Below are 21,525 nucleotides of genomic sequence, written 5' to 3' on the forward strand. Positions count from 1 at the left end.
CACTTAACTACATTCATCTGGCCGGTAATGAAACAGTCACAGAGTGCAACAAATCAAACACCAAACTGATTCCATCATTTTTACAAGGTTTCTACGATCTCTGACTGTCTCCATAACTGACACGATTTTACAAAGGTGAGTGTTGGAGGATTAAAAGTCCTTTTTGAACTCAATAAACTCCAGAGTGGGTGTTACTTCGGTTATCACATGTCCTCCAAATCTAGTCCGTCTAAAGGTTGCAGTTACTACATTCAGTTTGACATCGTTTAACAAGAGCTTAACAAGCCGGCAAAACTAAATGTGCTCATGTTTTATGAATAACATTGAAATGCTCCTTTAATGTTACGTCATCAATAATTAAACTCTTCTAAAGACAATGCCTTTGGATATGAAACTACTAAATCGTGATACCCACATACTTTTCATGTATAGTGTTGAATAAAGAAAAATAATATGTAAAAAAAATCAAGATAACTTTTTCCACTGTTTTATACATTATATGTATGGTACAATTTAAAGAATTAAATATTTCTTATCTTAAAGAATATGAAGAGAAAAAAGGTGTGTTTCATTAATGGTGAAAAAAAGAACTCTTGTCATATGTTGTTGAATGGAGTTGACTTGAATAGTTAGTCTCACAGTAATGGGTCCAACATAAAGCAGCCAGTAATGGGCCTGCTGCCATTTACTCCTCTTTCAGTCATCATCAATAATGTAACTCCATTTACTCTACAGCTTCTCTACAAAGGCTGCTACTGAGAGGAGTTTGTCTCTTTCCATCAGTGCTCAGGCCTAAAAGGTGAGAGTAGAACGTGTGTGTGTGTGTGTGTGCGTGTGTGTGCGTGTGTGTGCGTGTGTGTGTGTGTGTGTGTGTGTGTGTGTGTGTGTGTCTAATACAGTGTTTGGTGGGGTGAGATATTTTGTAACTGTGACTCAGAGGTCAAGCCTGACTCACGAGGTTAGAGCTGCTGATTGCTGGATTCGTACATGAGAGGTGTGAGGAGAGTTCTGCAAAGGAAATTAGAAAACCTCATGACTGGTGTGATGGAGGCACAAAGCTGTGTGTGTGTGTGTGTGTGTGAGAGAGAGAGAGAGAGGGAGAGAGGGAGAGGAAAGAGAAGTTGGTCCAACAAAAGAGAGTTTAGCATTGTTTGACTTTGAGTAAAAACTGTCAGTCTTTTATCTCTCCTCATCAGTGTAATTCCTCGTGATTAACAACCTATAGTGCCGAAGCAAACAAAAGAACAAAAGCATCTTTTAGAATTAACCTATTCTAAAAGGTTATCGAAGTTTCACATGATCCTTTATTTATCCCAACTTCCATTACAAAGCCAATCATCTTTGCTATGGTTCCCTGATTTTATCATTATGAAGCAATTGTTCCCTCCCAGGAACTCATCAAAGAGGGTTAAACAACAAATCTACTCTTTCATTGGGAGAAAATAGTGCTGAAATGAACTTGCAAGTACGTCTGTAACGGAGCTATTTAAATGGGGAAAGCACCGTCTACTGGCCACATTCAGGAACAGCAACTGAGTGATGGTGGGGGAGTTTGGTGGATGGTTGTGAATTCTAAATACGGAGGTTGCTCCGACAGTTTGAGTACATGCCTGAAGCACAGAAAGTCAGCTATGACTCAGAAGAGTTGTTGATTTCATTTTCAATAAAACAACATGACTCATAAAACTACAAAATGAGTGAAACATAATGCAGGTGCAGGGCTCACATGAACAACTAATCTAAGCAAATATTTTTATTAGGAAAGATTGTTAACAGCAAAGACCTTTCTGATATGATATTCGATCTAATAGCTAAATTAGACTCCAAGCTCAAAGGACTTGATTATGAACAGTATTTGGGGAGTTTTAGACGTCTACTACAGACTACTCAGATCTTTATTATAATTAATTTGCCACATCAGGGCGATGATGTGAAGGTCTTCGTTAACAATAGTCAAACCAAAGACTGAAAATCAACAATCTGAGATACAAACATCACCTCATCTTTGCCTCACAGTTCCTCAAAAGTCTGCATTTTCTCTGCACTGTATCAGTCAGTCAGATCTGTGTGAGTGGGTTCAGTCTTGATCACCCCCACCCCTCTGTTTACTGACCTTAACAGTTTGACTAACCTCTGAGCTTCGGAGGAGAGGCACTTGTTCTTCTCTCATATGGGAACACTATGTATTTTCGCTCTGGTAGGAGGCTAATACAGCGTGATTGGATCGACTTGGCTGACACTGTGTGTGTGTGTTTGTGATCTCAGCAGAGCGTCAGTGGATGATAGGGGTCAGTGACACTGCTTGTTTCTTGCTGGGCAGGAGCTCGCAGAGCAGAAAAGCGTCTGGAAATAAGGTCTATGAAAACGACCTGAAGCTTTCATCTGTCTATCATCAATACACTCCCACACAGCACACATGTAGAGGCACAAACACACTGTACACTATTAGTAGTACACTACTTTTTGCATAGGCTTCATTTATCATATTGTTTATAATTCATTATTATCACAGCTTGAAGGTAATAGTTTCAAAAATGTGGTTTTTAGTCTCCATGGGGTCAATGTCCTCACTTTAGAAAAGATACGAAAAGAAAAGAGAAGAAGAACATTGTATTCATAACGGCCTCAACTAGCTATTAAATGGAGAGCTGTGTCAAACGAAATCAAGCCTTTTAACTGTAGTGCACATTTAAAATCTCAAGGCAGAGGCAGTCATGGTCGAAAGATGTCTTATATTTGGTTCTTCTATCATATAACACAGGATGAATAAAGAGTCTAGAGGACACCGGTGACTGGGCTTCTATTTCCTGCTTTAGATACTTGAACCTCACATGTTACACGGTTTCTTGTAGACATGATGAAACACAAACTGTGGGACTAAAAAAGGCTTAGATATGCTGTTTGATTTCATGGCTTTCCTGTACATAAAGATGCAGTGTATGTCTTTATAAATAAGGTTTAAATCATTATTACTTATTCGTATGATTACAAAAAAAAAGGGGATCTCAAGGGACTCTTTTCATCATCTCATATCTTAAAAGCTCTTCTTTCTTTTGATATTGGCTCATCCTCTTCCTGTCTCACCCCTTTGAGCCTTTCTTCTTCCTTTAGCTTTGCTGAGAATGTCAGAAACACCAGGTATCACTTTCTTCCATCAGTGTTTCCTGTTCTTAACCACCTTTAGAAGGTTTAGCTCAGTTAGGCTTTAACAGATGAACAGTGTCTCCCTTTGTCTGCCGTAAAACAATCAATCATCACACCCAATCTAGCCTTGCAGCAATCTAACATAAAGTGCAACCTATGAATCTTTCTGCGGTTGACTCGTTTATTTATGTTACTAAATGAATCTGGAAATGATTTGTTTTAGGAGGGAGGTTGAATGTAGCACGTTTAATGATGCAGGGAGATAAAAGACAACCTCTTTGACCCTGACTGTTTCAGCACAGCGTCAATCATTACATAAACATGCTGTGCAGCTCAGAGCTGTCCAAACCTATGAAGAAATATTTCTTAGATATTAACAAAGTTTTGGAAACTGTCAGGCATCTTGCCACCGGGTTGTGGGAAAGTGTTCAAAAGGGATGCAGAGGATATCTCAAATATTGTCTTTGTTTTAAACTTGCACGATTTTTGGCTTGAATATCACTCTGACTTCAGTTGTGATCTCGCTACAGTGAAATCGTGCAGCTGGTATATGCAGAAGATGTACATAGATTAAATAACCTAAATACTACATGAGGAACATTTCAAAGAAAAACAGAGAGATTATGATGACAACTTTTGTCTGCTGTTAAAAAAAGCATGCAAGTTTCCATAAATTAAGATGACAGCCCGTTCTTTACATGATTATTTATATGATAAGGTGGTGGAGTTTTTACCTTCCACACAGGAGGGTCTGGCGTTGGTGGTGCCAGCAACCTGCCCAGGAAAACAGGAACACTTGACGGTTTGAGAGCGCTCCTCGATCTTATTCTTGTTACAGCAGCGATGGTTAGCCACCACCTCACACGTCCCCTGCTTCACCTGGTACGAGACTGAGACAGAGAGAGGAAAAAAAACAGAAAGGGTTAGTTTGTTTTTTTAGCGAGAAATTCTTCCATTTGTAATATGGCTTATTGGTGTTTACTCCAAAACAATTGAGTTTAAATTCAAATTATTTTGAGCCGCAAAAACAATCAAATACAAATACACCGCAAATACACCACAACAGCTCCTCAGAGGATTAAACAAATCTGCAGAATTATTTGCTTTTGTATAAACTCTTCAATTTATTCCCGTCTCACACTCTCGCATTCACGAGTAAACACTCTTTAGCGATACTTTGCTTTTATTCTCAGCCCAGTGCCCTCATTAACATAGAGACAGAAGCGGCTCTAATGCTATCACTGTGAGCAGGAGGGGGTATGGGGGGATTTTGAATTCATCTTTTTTTTTTACTCTGTATGACATAATAGGCTACTATATATATATATATATATATATATATATATATACACACACACACCATAAGGAGAGAACACACCTGTAAATTATGTCAAGGACAAATTTGGTAGTGCGAGACACACTGAATCTCTGTGTTTATGCGAGGAAGTAGAAACAGAAACCTTTGCACTGTCATCCACACATCTTCACATATGTCTTCAGCCTGTGTTTATTCCTGTTTCTGGTAGTTATATTTATACGAGGATAATTGTTATCTACCTGTCATCTTCAACACACAAACAACATCTTATCTCCCTTGATTATCTTGACACTTCCGGGGGGGACTTTGGTCCGCTTAATTAACACATTGTCTTGACAATAATTAGACAGAAGGACGCGCTTAACTTAGAGTGATTTTGAACACAAACCTTTCTCCCCAGTGGCTTTATATGAATGTGAGTGTGAAGTTACTGAAACCATGCGCTTTGAATCTGAATGATTTAGCCTCAAACACTTGGTTATCCTAATTGTTCATACGGGATCTGTGTTTTGTTATTTAGAGTATCGATTAAAAGACAAACGCGGCTTCATGCCCATTCTAGAATCTTGCAGGGACAGGTATGTGCAGACTTCTGAAGCATGTGTTGGCGTATAGTGTGTTCATGCAAAATACAGCAGCGTGTGGGTGCTGCAAGGATAGTGTGTGAATAGGCTTATGTAAATGTAATGCAGTGTGTTCTGCATAATGTGTATGCTAATGTTACATTTCACTCGGCACATTAAACTCATGAACGTCTTAGGAGGAGGGTTTTGTAGCCACCTAAAAGAAAACCTGTCGAGCGCAAATGTTGTGTAAAATGTTTAGTATATCTAATCTTCGCTCATGGCTTCTGAACAGATACCAGCTGCCTTATCTTTTCGCTCCCAAAGCTTGTCGCGCACTCCTGAGAGTCTCTGGCATGGTTTCCCGAGCAAAGCAAACCCTGCTGGCGACATTACTACCTATAAGCCTCTTTACAGCCCTGGAAAACCCTTGGTTATACTGTACCATAAGCCCAGATTTCGTTTATGTACGTGACTTTACCCAGACTCCAAAACTTTTCACGCTCAGCTGAATGAGATTTGCAGGCAGACAGAAATACACACACACACAGAGCTGTACACACAAAAACACAGCATGCACACACACACACACACACAGACTGCAGAGGGTTCCATTTCTGCAGGCCATGGCCTCTCTCATCCTTTCTGATTTAAAGTTTGTTTGTTCTCTTCTCCAGAGAGCCCCATCAATGATCCCAGGCTCTCTAAGGGCGCCCCTCCGCTATCATCCCTTCACTTTCATTTCCCTCACTCCTCTGGCTGAGGCTCTCATGAGGATGAAGCAGCTGCCATATAACCTCCTCACACACGCACATCAACACACTCATGCATGCACAAGCACATAAAACTCATATCTACTGATAAGAACCTCAGATTTAATAAAACGGTGACTGGAATAAAAACTATCTGCGCAGCTGTAATTAGAATAATCAGAATGAAAGCACAGAGTAGCAATGTAAATTAATGAAAGTCTAATTCAAACACCATCAACTTGCCTTTGTTTTAATCAGACCCGCGCCCTCTCTGATTATCATTACTCTGTACTGAGAATTCATTCTATTGTTAGCGCTGAGCGGAGACTTGGTGAGTCAATCGGCTGCCCTCATCTCAGAAACAGGCAGCTTGTTAGTGAGAAGGAAAGAGAGAGAGAGAGAGAGAGAGAGAGAGAGAGAGAGAGAGAGAGGGAGAGGGAGTCAAACAGGTGGAGGAGAAGTGGTGTCAGAGAACAAAGAGTGGATCGCCTCCTGCTAGCATAATGAGGTCAGCAGGTTCACAGGTCTCCTCTCTTTAGTGCTTAAATCAGGCCTGGGCTGAGGCTGTTTGTATTTAAATCTGTAAAGCTTTAAGGGTTTCCATGCAGGGAAGGTTAAACCCACCTGAACTTCATTTATGCAACTTTTTTTGTGTCCATCAAACTTGGTATGATAATTAAACCTTAAAAAGTGTGAATTCAGCCTCTCATAGGGCTTCATAAGGTGAAGTAAAGCCCACATTTCTGATTTCTGTTTTCAAGGTTAAAAGACTTCAGTTTTCTTTCAGCACCAATGATAATGTGCTGGACAAGACCAATACACCTGAATAATCTGTGCAAACTTCAGCATAAGTAGATTGATTCCACAACATAGACAGTGTTGTATTTTTATTTTTTTTAATTATATTTCAGTGTTTAAGTTTCAGCTCTTTTTTAGCACAAATGTTCTTCTGTTTAAGAATACAGAGTTCAGTCAAAGTCGATAGAAAGAGCGACAGTTGAGCTTAAAAGAAAACCAATCTGGTTGCCAACTAACAAAAAGTTACACCCAATTTTGTGTCTTGTAGCAATGCTCCTCCTGGATGTAATGTTGGATATTGTAGAGCATGAATTGACATATGTTCCTGTTGTGTTAGTTGTATCTGACAGAACACAGACGTAGCTGAAGCCTTTCATATTTGCTTTTACAAGAATAAGTTAAGCTAAGCTTGCAACTGACTTTCTGCCGCCAATTGCAGATTAAGACCCTAGCGTTTTAAAATCTGAGTTCTCAGGAGTCATGTTGTTTCTGCAGGGTCTTCAATTCCCCATCCTAATGTCCTTGTAATAAAATACATAGGAGAGACTTTACAACGGATTTTATACTACCAGCTATGTTTTATTCCTGTACAAATGTTTAGTGTGATTTTCTGCTAATGTTGAATATGCCAAATACAATTTATAGCCTGCTGACGTTTCACTCTTAGCCCTAAAGATGGTTGTGTCTGGAGTTTCTTCAGACTTAAATTTCTCCACAAGGGTGAATTGATTTTTTTACCATTCAAAGTGGATTTTATTCTCCCTCCTGATTCGTACTTTGTTTCAATTTGAATATCCTGTACAGATGTGTTGCAATGTCAGAGAAATAAGATCTAGTGACCTCTGACCGTGCATAGGAATGACCCAAAGTTGATTAACAGCTAGCAGTAGCCAAAGTCCATCCTTCTGAATTGAGACAGTAAAAAAACAAGGACGAGTCCCAGACATCAGATGTGGTCTTGAGTGCAGACTGAAGTACTGCAGCTTGGCTGTGAGCCCTCTCAGTTTTGTCTTCTTCCCAGTTCAGAGAGCTACTGCCTCTCGCCCCTCATCTGCTTAAGATTCATGTGCGGAGCGGTCAGCCTCCAGCTATAAACACATAATAACAGTGTATCTAATGTCTCAGTGTTGCCTCTAAACCATTTTGTTATGGCCGTTTCAATGTAATAGAGCCCTGCAAACGCTGAGATGAAAAGACTTCTCGAGCACAGCTAAATGCTTCTATCCCCACGACAGGCAGAAGGGGAGGCAGGGAGGTGGGGGGCGGCAACAGTAGCTGGGCAGCCAACAAACCTAGATACCTTGAACTGATGGGTTAGTCAGGCGATTGATGTAGTCTGACAGACACGGGCAGGCAGGAGCATTGTGCAATTTATCAAAAAGCTGTGTCTTTCCCCTGTCAATACCTGACAAGCATGTCTGCCACTATGAAAGGCCAGATATCTCGCAAAATCTGTCGGAGGTGGCAAAGTCGATGTAGAGGGGACACACTACAGGACCAGAGTTGTAAGTTTCAAAAGAGTAAGAAATGATTAGTTAAGTGGAACAAGATGGGGAGACATGTGGGATCTCTTCACATAGAATTTCTATTGGATCAACATATTTATTCATAGGTTGCAGTATCCCTTTCTTTATTTGCCATATAAGATCACTCGCTGCCCCTCCTCACCCTCCTTCACTGTCCTCACTTGGTTCCTCTCCTCCTCACCCAGACCCTACACATCCCATCAATTGCTCTGACATTATCAGCATTTAACAGGCCCAAAGGCTTTATGGTAATTAGCGAAACAGGTCCCTGGTACGGCTGAATAGTCCTTCGCAACAAAATCTATTCCTAATAAAAAAGAACCTGCTCTCTACGGCCATGCCCTGCTGTGATTTTTTTTAAGGAGACATTTTAAAAGCAGCCTCAGATAAGAACACACAAACGGCTGTATCTGATACTTAAATATTAGTGGTTGCAGATGCACACAGTTGTGTTTTAAAAAAGCTTGCTTAATTCTAAGTGCATGAGTATGAGATTAACCTTGACAGACACTATTGTCATGGAGAAAGAGCGTGAGACAACGAGGGCACACAAGGTCCCCGAATACTTCATGAATTTATGCAGAAATGTATCTGTCTTAGAATTTAAAATATCACTTCAACCACGGATTAGCAGTTTGGCACAGAAGCCGAAAGAAAATTGGTTATGTTCGTATAAACAAGCTGTGGAAAGTTGCCATAAACACAATTAGATTTTGCAGAATGAAGTATATCACTTTTGAAAGTGACTGACTGAACTGCTGGTCCAAGATAATCAAATTTCAGGCATTCAAGCAAGAAAAGAAAAAAGGGGCATATGAGATATTCTTGCATGAAATTTAATTATCAGAATACAGGAGAATGTGGCACGGAGCTCTGAAGGCATGATCAATCATTTCACCAGCAAAAAATGCACTTTGAATAAGAGAGCATTTTAAGTCGGAGTGACTAATTATTTGTGTAGGATTACCTTGACAGCTCCTGGAATGCTATATCTTGTGCGACCTGTTTATAAATTTCTCAGTGTAATTACGGTGAAATACAGTTTAAGAGTAAATAGTTAAGCATAAAAAAATCACAAGGGCTGAGCCGAGGTATTTTTTGCTGCATGTTTTGCATGGCTTTCTTAATTTGTCACACTGTCTGGATCTATTTGTGAGAGGGCCAACAGTGAAAATGGCTGTAAGTATACTGTGTACTTTCATTGATAGTTGTTATGCTCTGAGTGTGAATAATATGTCATTGAGTTTAGGTATGGTCACAATGAGGGCAAAGTTTAGAGTTTGCATTTCATTTGCATTCATGTAGTAGGGTTGCCCATCATCCTGTATTAGCAGGGACATCCTGTGTTCCAAACTAAATTGATTTGATTTGTCCCGAGCAGGATGCCCCTTGTCCCATATTTACATTGCTAGTATGTAATCACTAGATGACACCTTACTGATATAGATCAGATCATCAGACACGTCTGTAAAATGACACCTGCCATCCAATCACAGCCCCCATCACATTCATCAGATATACGTATATGCCGTATCTAAAGTGCTGAAATAAGTTCATAGTTTATAATAATCAGTTGCCTTGTGGAGCATCAGTGCAGATAAAAGTATGGATAAAGAGATGAGGTCAGCCTAACACATCATGCTCCTAAAGAGATAATCAAGAAGCATAAAGTTGCAATGTATATCAGAGCATTTTTGTGACAAAAGACTGCTTGAAGATGTCAAGGGCAGTACGAAATAAAAAAGGAAACTTAGTTAGTCACATCTCTCTTTAAAACCCTTTTTTTTAGCTCTTTTTATTTTTATTCCAACCTGAGAATTATCTTTTTTTAATTTAATCAGTGTCCAGGGACTGTCAGAGGTCAATGGGGTTAAAGGGGTCCAAGTTAAGAGACACATTTATTTCCTTTATAATAATAGCCTAATTTTATCTTTAAGTAACACAATGACATAATGTAACTCTTGTGGTCAGTATATCATTCACTTGCTGAAATAAACAAATCTAAAATTATTCTCAGATGCTGTGGTATCATTTGTCAGTTTAGGGGTGGTTTTGGGGAGAAAATAGGGTTTATTAATATAAACTTACATAATAAAAAGTTTTAGCAATACATATCAAATTATTATTATTATTATTATTAATCATATACACAAGATCCACACATCATAACTAAACCGTTGTGTCACTAAGCTCCAAAAATATATTTTAAAAAGTTGGCAACATTAATTAATTAACATTAAGATGCAAGGTGTCTGCAGGTCAAATGAACATAGGAGCCTTAATAAAATATACATACTTACAGAGGAGTATTTTTTGACCTCTAGAGCCATCATGTGGCAGTAAATGGTACATCACCGACTACACGGTTCAAACATATGACTCACTGACCTGCCAACAAAGCAGCAGTAAAAACACTTAGAACACGTAGAAAACACAGAAATTGTCTCCAGCAGTCATAATGTAAAGCCAATTATTTTTTAGCTTCAAACAACTGTGTGTTTATGTGTGTATCATGTTGGTATTCACAGCCAACAGGTCCTAAACTTCCACCAATTAGAGTAAAACGTCTAATAAGAAGTGTAGTCAGTTTGGGAGCGACTCATCTTGTTTCACAGCCAGAGAGAAATAAAAAGGGGGCGGGCATTCATGCTGACCTTCACAATACACAGGGCCTGCAATTAGCGATGTCCCTGCCGTAAGCATGCTGCCTCCTCTCCGTCAAAAGGAAACTAATACAATCACTTAGTGCACAGGCTGATGCTGGCAGCATTTCTGTGGCACGTAAAGGTCACTTTGCAAAACAGGAGCTGTGAGAGGACAGAAAAACCGAGAGATAATTAAGGAAATTGTCATAATTAAGAGCGAGGAAGAGGTGGCTTGGGAGGCCGTCGCTAACAAGTCAAGGCGCAACATGCTGTGACTCAGCACAACTGACCCTGCACAGCTCGATGAAATAATAAGAATGTCTTGGTCAGTCTTTGGCTGCCTGTTTTTTTAAAGGGTTTAGGAAATTAACAACAGAGAGTAAATGTATTTTGTGGGCTTCATTAGGTCAGCACTGATGATGATTTTCTATCTTTTTTTCAGAGATTTATTGTTGAAAAAATTAAGTGCTGCTTTGGTTGAAGGGTTTACGCGATGCATATAATGTAAGCCCTGGCAATTAAAAGCCTGAGGATTAGAAGTCAAGAGAGCCCTTATGGCCTACATGGTCCTACATGAGACATGCTTCTTATTCTATAGCAGAACTAACTCACCAGGCCGCTTCAGAACAACAGCTCCATCCCTGAAAGCGCTCTGAAAATATCAGATCACACCCACACTGATCTATCTGTGTTGGCAGCTCATGACAGCTTAAGTGCCATTTATATCTACACGGGCTCGATCAGTCAAACCGCGGTGTGTTTGCATCCAAGTCCAAAACGAGGTCCTGTCTAGATTACATTATGTCAAAGTCAAGCACAGGGGCGAATTGTCCTGGCTCAGACCCCCTCCTGCAGGATGGGGATGAGTCAGTCAGACACAGGCTTATGGAACATGTGTTGAACCCCCACAGTGACAGTGTAATTAACCTCTCCGGGGGTTGGACGGAGGGTGCAGAGCAAGACCTGGTGTACCTGTCGATCCCCGATGGTTACGGCTGCCAGCAGACAACGGGTCAACGCAGAGCATCAGAAAGGCAACGAGGAAGGCCACCTGCAAAGGCCAAGCTGACCTCCCCCACAGTTTCATCCTGGCAGAGAGAGAGAGGGGCAACGAGGGAAAAATAAGGGAAGTGGAGGACAAGGAAAGGGTATGAGAGGAGGTCCACATAAAGCCAGAAGGCAGAGGAGCGAGGCAAACAAAGAGTATTGCTTTTTCAACAGCAGAAACAATGTTTGAGGTGAGATAACAGAGGTCAAAGGAAAAGAACGACAAGCAGGAGAACACAGTTGACCTGAGGAAAATATTCTGCAGACACAAATATTGTCAGTAAATCTTACCAACTAGATCTAACAGTTTGCTTTAGTGCCAATTTACAATCAAATAAAGATCCACTTGTACAATTTGGAAGAAGCCAATCAGATTAACATTTAGTTTGTGTTGGTTAAAGCGTAAAATAAAGCCTGCTCAATCTATATTTGTATGTGGATTAAAACCACAACTAATTGTAGTTTTTATTGTTGACTGTTACAGCAATTATATTCTTGATTAAATGATTCATCATTTGTCAATTAAATGCCAAAAATGAATAAATCATCCATCACATCCCTTTCCCAAAGCAAAAAGTGTTTTCATTTAATTGCTTTATTTGTTGGATCAACATTCTCAAAGATAATCCATGACTAATATATATATATATGGTTAAAAAAAACAGCTAAATTAATCACAGAAACAATCAATTATGATGATGGTTGCTGATTAGTTTTCGGTGAAGCATTTCAGCTCTGTGGCTCTTTGGATGTTGATATTGATGAAATGACCTACTGATTAATGGAATAAAATCAATCAACCAAAAATGAGCACTAAGCAGTTGTGGTACTCGATCAATCCTTTTCAGATGCTTTCAGCATAATTGTTGGGTTTTGCATATTTTCAATACATTTTCTGTTTTGTGTTAACTGTTCAAATATCTTTGAAGAACATCTTTTGTTTGCATTTTCTTGAGCAAATACAAAATCATTCAGACAAGTTGATAAGCAAGGAAATAATCATGCCCTCGTTCAAAATGTATTCCTCCTTAATGGGAATCTGCACAGGCTATGGTCTGACCTGTTGGTCGTCTCTGTCTTCTCTGATCTCTTTTCCCCTCAGCAGCTCCTCTATGAACAGGGTGCACAGGCCATGGCTGCATCCAGTCACTGCTCAGCCATCCTCCTCCTCCTTCTTCTACCTATTCCTCCTGCTTCTCCTTCTCCTCACCTCAAACAGAAGAAGCCCCCTGGAGAGAAGAGGTACAAAGACAAAGGTCAGAGAGGCTCGCCTGCCCCAGGGTTCCTCAGAGGCCTCCAATGGCCTTGTATGACGGTTTACAGTAGAACACACACACACACACACACACACACACACACACACACACACACACACACACACACACACACACACACACACACAGTGGTAGAGATGTGAAGGCCTACATTCTGTCAGATCCATTGTTTACAATGGCTTCACCTACCCCCAGGCGGAATGTGATCCCCACTCTAGACATCACATGCAGCTCTTCCCATGTTTTTCTCCCTCTCCTGCAAACACTCACACACACACAAACCCACACTCACTCATCAGTCTTTGACATACACACAAGGACTGACACATTACACATTAAAACAAGGTGCAACATTAAAAACATGCAACTCCATGAATCAATCATTTACAGCAAATCAAATAATGAAACTATCAATAAATGCAAGTTCTTTCTCTACACACACACCCAAGCACACACACACTAACACTCACGCACTTGCAAAGTGTTTGCAAGGTAAATTCAAACAGTGTAGATGACAGAATAAAGACTCCCTCATTACAGTTGAGTGACAACTTCTGATGCGTGTGCACTTCTTAATACAATCACACACACAGGCACAGAGTCAATTATCATCCTGGCAAAAGTGTGTGTGTCAACCAGTCTATGGTGTCAACACGGCTCTCTTGACAAAGGGACTTACTCTGCAATCTAAATGAAAGACAACAGATTCACATTACGACCAAAATGCTCTCCCCTCCTCAAACCTTCATTATTCATCATCACTCATTGATATGCAGCTCAGCCCGCTGCTGTGCTCAGGAACTTCCTAGGAGTGTGTGTCAGCTCTAACCAGGCCTAATACCTCCGCTCAGACAACAGTGTAGTGCCACTGCCCCCTGGTGGGCAACAAACGTACTGCAACACCTGTGACGAGTGGAGAAAAGATACAGTACCATAGATACATGTGTATATTTTTAAGTTTCACTACTGAAGAGACAAAATAGCAGGACAGTAAACAGAGAGTAAGTTACAGAGATGATAATCAAACAGAGATTCAGGTCAGAGAGAAAAAGTCAAGATTAGAGGTAGGCTGCATAGAAAAGACAAGGTGAAAAGATAAGAGAGGGAAATTTAGTGTGGATGAAAGAAAAAAACAAATTTAGGAAAAAGGAAAATGAATTCATGAATTAAGTGTAGATTTCAGTATAAATAAAATAATATATTATTTAAGCAGACTGCTTCACAAATGTGTGAAAAGTAGTGTTTGCTTGAGTGCCTTTGTATATGTACTCCTGCAGAGATGCAAACAAGTTACAGTGCTCCGAAAGTGAAACGAAGCTTTGCACTTGCATTGACATGGACAGCAATCAAACATTGGTGCGGGATGAATTTGCATTTGTGTGGATTTGTTTGAATATTTCTAACTGTGTGCCTTTGTGTGTGTAATGTGCCTTCTGTCAGCACAGTATGTGGAAGAATGCAAGGTGCATGTACTGTATGTGCAGTGGGATTAAGCATGCTGCATGGCAGCACGATGGCCCATTTCTTATTCTCTTTTTAAAGACTGGGCTGTGGCATGAATTTTTATCAGCTTTATACACTGAGACACATACACTCATTAAAAGAGCACACGTGTAGAATTTTCAGAGTGAGAATGTTTGTAGCCTCCAGATGTAGTTCAGTTTTGAGGGACAAAAAAACAACCTATCAGTCACAGAAACGGTGTCGCCTCTACTGGGTCCAAAGTTCTGTGCGGATTGTGGCTTTATAACAGAGCCATGAATAGGGTAACGAGTAACAATAATAATAAACATTCTCATAAACACACATTTTACAGAACACTCGTGTTGCAGCGGTCTGAAATGTCCCTTAATAAGGAAGCAGAGGTGTGTGAGGGGCTCAGGTGGTCATCAAAGCTCTGAGGAATTGTTGGACTTGGCAGCAGCAAGGACCCGCACACACACACATATACACACACATACATGTTACCAAGCGGAGCAGAGACATGCTCAAGATTATCAGGGAACATCAAGTCTCACTCTTTCTAAAATGATCCCCCTGTTGAATATCACCCTCTGCACCACCCCGCTCGCTCTCTGTGTCTCTGTGGACAAATGGGCTGATTTGTGTCATTTCTCGCTGTAATCTCACTGAAGTGATAGGAGGGCTCATTGACATGCAGTGATACAATCCCACCTCTGCCACAAATATAAATCTGTGTGAGCAGCATCTAAACAGCATCATCTGCCAGCACACTGAAAGACAAACATACGCATGTACACATAACACCTCATGCGATACATCAGGGAACATGTATGCGACACCTCAAGCAGTGAGAAACTTTCTGCATGATGGGGATTTTACTGACACTCACAGGGTTTCCATACTTTACCAGAACACAGTGGCGATTCTAGAGCATGTTGGGGCCCTAGGCAAAAATTATAATTAAGGCCCCTTCTACCAGCACTCATTGTTATTTTCCACTTTCTTTTTTCACTCCTATACAAATACTTCCTCTTCATTTTCATTTTCCTTTTGCAACTTTCATTGACAAACTTTGGTTTTTAAAGTAAGTATGTGCTATCAGATGGGGCCCCCTTTGGGAGGTCTCTTACTGTCATTGCCAAATTTGCACATTTATAGGCAATGCTGAGATTTAAGGTTTGTCAGCCCTTGGGTGCACGCTGCTGTCCTGGGGTCCCATTCCGTTGCCTGTCTCGCCTATTGATAAGCAGCAGCACCTCTACTAGAACAGAACAAGCCGTTCCTTCAGCTTCTGTAAGAATAGAAACTTCCCCTCTGCTTTATAAACACGCTGTCACATATGAAGTGAAACTGAGAGTGTTTTTGTAAATATCTCTGGTCTAAGGTTCCTAACTTTCAATGTATCTCTTATAGGACATATTGCATTCTGAATACAAAGTGCTGCTTATCAAAGTTCATACATTGTCTAAAGTCTGTATCAGATCATCATCAGACTGTAATTGAAAGATAACAACTACAGTTATCAGGAGTATTCATTTAACAGTTCGGTGGAGAGTCATTCTTGATGATCAGGATAATGAGTTTGTTGATCTTCCACATTTAATGAGTCAAAAATGAAAGCCTTCGTTCTGCTGCTACATTGAAAACCACTGCCGGAAAATGTTCTATTCTTAATACTTCAACATAGAAGAAAAACATTCCAGCTCTTCCTTTTTTTTTTTACTCCTGCGAATCGAAGTAAAAATGAGCAGGATGATCCAACGCATTAGAATTAACTGAGCATATTCACACTCACTTTTTAAAATCTAATGGCCCTTTCCTCCCTCCTCTGCACGTAGTTTCTTGGCTATGTTTCAATCTTACGTTCATAAAAAAATCATGTTCTTGCTTTGAGCTTCACAGTGAGGCTGCTCTGTGTCGAGCAGTAACTTTTGTGATGCTCTGTATTGTTTTTAAACCTTTTTGATTCTTTAATTCAATATGTTTCACTGTAACACACAGACAGCTTGGTCACGTGCTGAGAGTAATGCTTTTAAATGACCAATTTAAATGACCTTTATTGGCCATAGGTAGAGTTGTTTTCTGAAACGTCTACAGTAAGATAGCAGAGGATGATCTACCCTACAGCAGCAAACTGTAAAAATAAGAAGTCTGTGTTTCAGGCAAAGTTTTGATGTCTAGTGATTCTCTTAATACTTTTTAGGAGGCTTTCTGACTTTCAAGAACATTTTGTCTTTACCAGCATACAAGCTTATCTGGAAGAAAACTCTTGACATTAAATACAAAATGATATAAACATAAATTAATATATGGATCCCATACTGCAACCAAACTGCCTTTTACCTGCGCATAACTGAAAACCACTGAGGCTGTATGATTGAAGACTGCACAAACAACACACCATGTCGCAGTGAGCTGATTTGTGTCCAGACACAGAGCAGGCAGACAAAAAGCATATCAGTGTAAAACAAAGTGCTTCTCCCTAAGGCAGACAGATATTGAAAATGAAACGGGTGAAAGCAAAAAGCCCAATAGAATCTCGTGAAGAGCGTTTCAGATTTCAGCCGATATGCCGTGTATTAATATTCAGTTAGGGTGTATTTTTCCGCCTCAGACTTTTAACCATTAAAGCACGCTGCTCCTCACTATTTCCTCTGAGTCACCGGGCGAGTGTGTGCGTGCATACAACACACATTTTCACCTTGTTAATGAACATATGTGCACTTATATTTGTGTCTAACACTGTCCAAGAATGATTTTGTGTTCAAAAGTGTGCAAGAGTTCCTTTTATTAAAACACAGGGAAGAGGCTTTAAAAATGGAAATCTTGAAAATTTTACAACTAAGTAAAAAACCTAAATTATTTTAATTTGGAGAAAAAGTTTTGTAAATTTTCAAATTTAAAACATTTACTACGTTACATTCTGAACTGGTGCATAAATTACTTTTCATTACCTTTAAAACTATTTTCTTAACATCATGCTCCTTATTGATAATGTGTCTTGTCAACTGCTTGGAACCAATACTTTTAGCACTCTTTCATTTTTCGCATTTGTCACTTTTTTTTTTCAACATACATGCAATAGGGACAGAATATACTCTATTAATTAATGCTAAAATATGTAGCTATATAATAATGTGTAGAACCCATAAGAAAAGGCCCACAATGATGTGATGAATGATGCTAATGCTACTCTTCAAGGTCATTATGGGCCGTAGTAACTGTACATGTGTATCACTGTAAAAGGTGTGATTCTTTTAGGTTTTTTTAATAAAGAAAAAGGATAGAGGTCATTTGAGGGACATTAATAATATTGCATTAGTCCTGCTGCACACCTCTTTTGTTCTTCCAGTAAACCAACAGGCAATAAGGAGGATTCTCTGCTTGGTGAAATGTTTAAGTTTGAAAAAGAGAGGGGAGCAAGTTGTGAGCGAAAGTCTGAATTCAGGAGCATTACCTTTCGGTGTTATTGACTGCAGAGTTCAGAGAATGGCCTTGGCACTAAGGTACCATTACAGCTCAATTGATCGGACTGCACTTAAGTCCAAATCCCACCTTGTTGCACAAGGCGTCGTCTCAGGATCCGGTGACCATGGAAAGTATGTGTGTTTCTCTGTGTGTTTATTTGTGAGGCCTGTGCATCTGCATGTGTGTGTTTTCATGTGTGTGTGTGCGCGCGCGTGTGCATGTGTTTGTGTACGTGTGTGTGTACAACTTCTTTGAAAGAAAGATTCTCTTGTGTTTTTCAAGGTTCCTTTTTTTCACTTTCTCTCTAACGTCGTTTTCCACATCACTTCCTCCGTCCCTCTTTGTCTGTCATTCCCTTTTCGCTCCCACATTTTATGGCTAAAGCTCAGAAATGGTCAGAGATCTAACGCATTTTAAAATGTGTGTGTGTTGTGCAAGCAAGGAGTCTGGACCCATCTCTCCTGCTGCCATGCACAAACAAATGGACCTATAATCTTTTCAAAAACAAATATCCCCATATGGATAATGCTTGCCTGTATTACCTATCAAATAAAATTCATACTGATGCACAAATGTTTCTTCAAACACACATATCTCTCCTTTTTCATAGGATTATGCAGAATGTACCTGTGACATTCACACATTGCTAGCAAGTCTCATTAAAGCCTTTAAACATCCTCTCCCACTATAAGCAGAGGGGGGCGTCAGGTGAACGCTGTTTCTTTTGTAATAATGGATTAAAAAGGCAGAGGTACTAACAGGCTAATAAACATTAGCACACTAAAACAACAAGTCTGCAGCAGAGGTCTAGTCCCTGTTCTTCGCTTTACACGTTTGTCATTTAAAGCCCAGACAGCGAGCATGGCTGGACATAGATCAGGACAACCCTCCTCAGAGCGGCTGACAGACAGAGAAGCAGGGCCTGTGCTGTAAATCCTCTGCACTCTAATAAAGCAATAAAAGGCCTTTAAAAGTCAATGTCCCCCAGCACAGAAAGATAGATGAAAATGTGGAAAGTAGAGGAGATAGTTTGAGATGGTTGTACACACCCACACTCATATTTGGCAGCTTTTTTCTACGCTCCAGACAAACCAAGTATCTGCAATATTGATGCCTTTCTCCTGGTGTTCCTCTTCTTTTACCCTTCCTGGCTGCAGCTTACTTTTGAGATGGAAAAAGTAAACACTGTGATATAAACTGGTGAAGCGCGGTCTTTATGTACTGTTCCGCTCACTGGGTAGGATCTCTGTCTCCGCTTCTGAGCTGCCTTCCTCCCTGCAAGGTCTACTGTAACACTTACCGCATTGCAAGATTTTATTCCGGCCCTTCTTGATGCAAGCACATATGCACACACACACACACACACACACACACACACACATATGTATCCCAATGAAATGAACAAATGCAGATGTGAAGCTACTTTTTATTACTATTTATTTCACAAACTTTGCAAGCAGGATCTGAAACTGTTGTGTAGTACTGAAATTGTTTGCATTTTCAGGGAGGACAACTTTCCGGTAGGGCTTACACTTTGAATAATACCATGCTTTTTCTTCTTTCTTTATCTTTCCTCCATTATTTTTACCCTGCAAGAATGATCATACTGTTCCTAAGTTTGCCTTCCTTTATCCTGAAGGATGAAAAAGGAGGTGTGGTATAGAGTATAGTTGAACCAGTAGCAGGGCAGCGCGAAGCAATACAACTTTACTACGTAAGAGATCATGGTTTTTACACAATCATTCAGCAATCCCAGTTTCTCTGTATGCGTCTGTATGTGTCTGTGGAAACTAAAAAGAGGCCAAAGAAAAGAAGGTCGATGTACTGACGGCATGTCTCCTGAGAGTTGTAGCCACTTTTTGTGCTTTGTGCCCAAATTATGATTAATGGAAAATAAACAGCCTTGATGTGGAGCCTGCTTTGATTTTTTATGACCCTCAGTCTCCCTTTAGTAGTTGCTACATGTTTGGCAGAGAGCAAAGCTCTGGACAAACATTCAGAACTCAACCCTTAGCCTCATGACACTTTCAGACAACAGCCTTGACTCGGTGGACACACAGATGGAGAAGCGGGTTCTCACTCTCTTCCACAGTCCCACACAGAAACACGCACAGCCAGACAAACAGACATCTTGATTATATCAGTCCCCTCAGCTGCTAATGACCAGCTTGCTTGTAATTATATTAATTAGCCGACGTGCCTCGCCTGTCAATCGGCCAGGGAGAGCCTGAAAACAAGTAGAAAGGAGAACAGGAGGGAAAGAAACAGAAAAGAAAAAGTCACAGAAGAGTCGCAGTAGGAAATGGGTGAGAAAAGGAGAAAGAGAGAGGTTGTGAAAAAAAAGAATTTGAGCAAGAAAGAAAGACAAAGACAGAGAGAGAGAGAGAGAGAGAAGAGAGAGAGAGAGAGAGAGGAAGCCTGATCAATTGTTCATTTTACAAAGTCACTGAGACGTGTCAGCAGTGTCAATAAGTGAATTAATTTGTCTGTGGGTCTCTGAAGCATGACACCATGTCACACTTCCCCCGAGACAAGCAGGGCCTTTAACCCTCTCTCTGACAAACACACATGCACACATGCACACACACTGTTACAAAGCAATTTCATACGAGGATCACACATTCTGATGGATATCAGAAACAGATATGCTGATAGAGAAACATTTTCATACCAATATTCACAGCATATGCCCAAACCTGTGTGTTTCTTATCATCTACTTTAAAGATATTGGGACATTGTTACACGCATTTATTCCTTGGAGACGTAAACAAACCTACAGTATGCCATAACCACTACATGCCTGAGCCTTATACCTAACACAAAAAGAAACATATTTTTGTTCACAAATGTGGTGTTTGTCAATGGACAACACAATGTCATCCTTATGTTTGTTTGCTATGGTTTGAAGCCTTGAGTTTGGCATTATGACTCTCATCTTGTTTTTTTTTCAGTGCGAGTTTCTAATGTTGGGTGAAATGGTAGATGCACACTTTATTGTCTATCCTGGTTGACAGGTTACAGTAAAAGACTTGTAAATCCCAAATAGCACATGTTGCTTTATGGTATATTTAACTCTAAATGGTGGGGATTCACAAAATGAACTTGAGCTGTATTGATGAGGACTTGTGACTCGAAATTGAGGCCATGCACTAAGTTTTGGAAATGTTTGCTGAGCTTATAATCACTATAATCAGTATATATAGAGGGTCACTTTTCATTTATTATACTACGACTTTTTGCAACTCCCGGTAGTGGTGCTACATGCACTTCTATTAGTCGATATGTGTGTCCTTCATAAAATAACAATCACAATAGATCACAATGCAATGGTGCAATTTACAATTTACAATATATGTTGCATTCATATGCAGCATGTCACTCCTCTTCAACTACATGAATCCCCCCGCCCCACACATACACAAACACACCACACATACACACACAATCCCACATTCGATAAGGATTCATCCTCATCCAAACAGCCATCCTCATGGGAGCCTATTGTCCAGTGGTGACTGACATCAG

The 21,525-nt window shown here is 40.1% G+C and overlaps 1 protein-coding gene across 2 annotated transcripts in view; it reads right to left on the minus strand.

Moving 5' to 3' along the window:
- Nucleotides 1–21,525, minus strand: part of tafa4b (TAFA chemokine like family member 4b) — a 34,698-nt gene that overhangs the window by 8,188 nt on the left and 4,985 nt on the right. For both annotated transcript variants that reach the window (XM_065955055.1, XM_020633134.2), the window contains exons 2-4: nucleotides 12,854–13,022; nucleotides 11,719–11,834; nucleotides 3,879–4,034 (exon numbers count right to left, since the gene is read on the minus strand). In XM_065955055.1, coding sequence (XP_065811127.1) covers nucleotides 3,879–4,034; nucleotides 11,719–11,833 — 271 coding nt within the window. In that variant the 5' untranslated portion in view covers nucleotide 11,834; nucleotides 12,854–13,022. The remainder of the gene's footprint in view (nucleotides 1–3,878; nucleotides 4,035–11,718; nucleotides 11,835–12,853; nucleotides 13,023–21,525) is intronic.

Source organism: Labrus bergylta, chromosome 5 (genome assembly GCF_963930695.1).
Source record: "Labrus bergylta chromosome 5, fLabBer1.1, whole genome shotgun sequence".
NCBI lineage: Eukaryota > Metazoa > Chordata > Actinopteri > Labriformes > Labridae > Labrus > Labrus bergylta.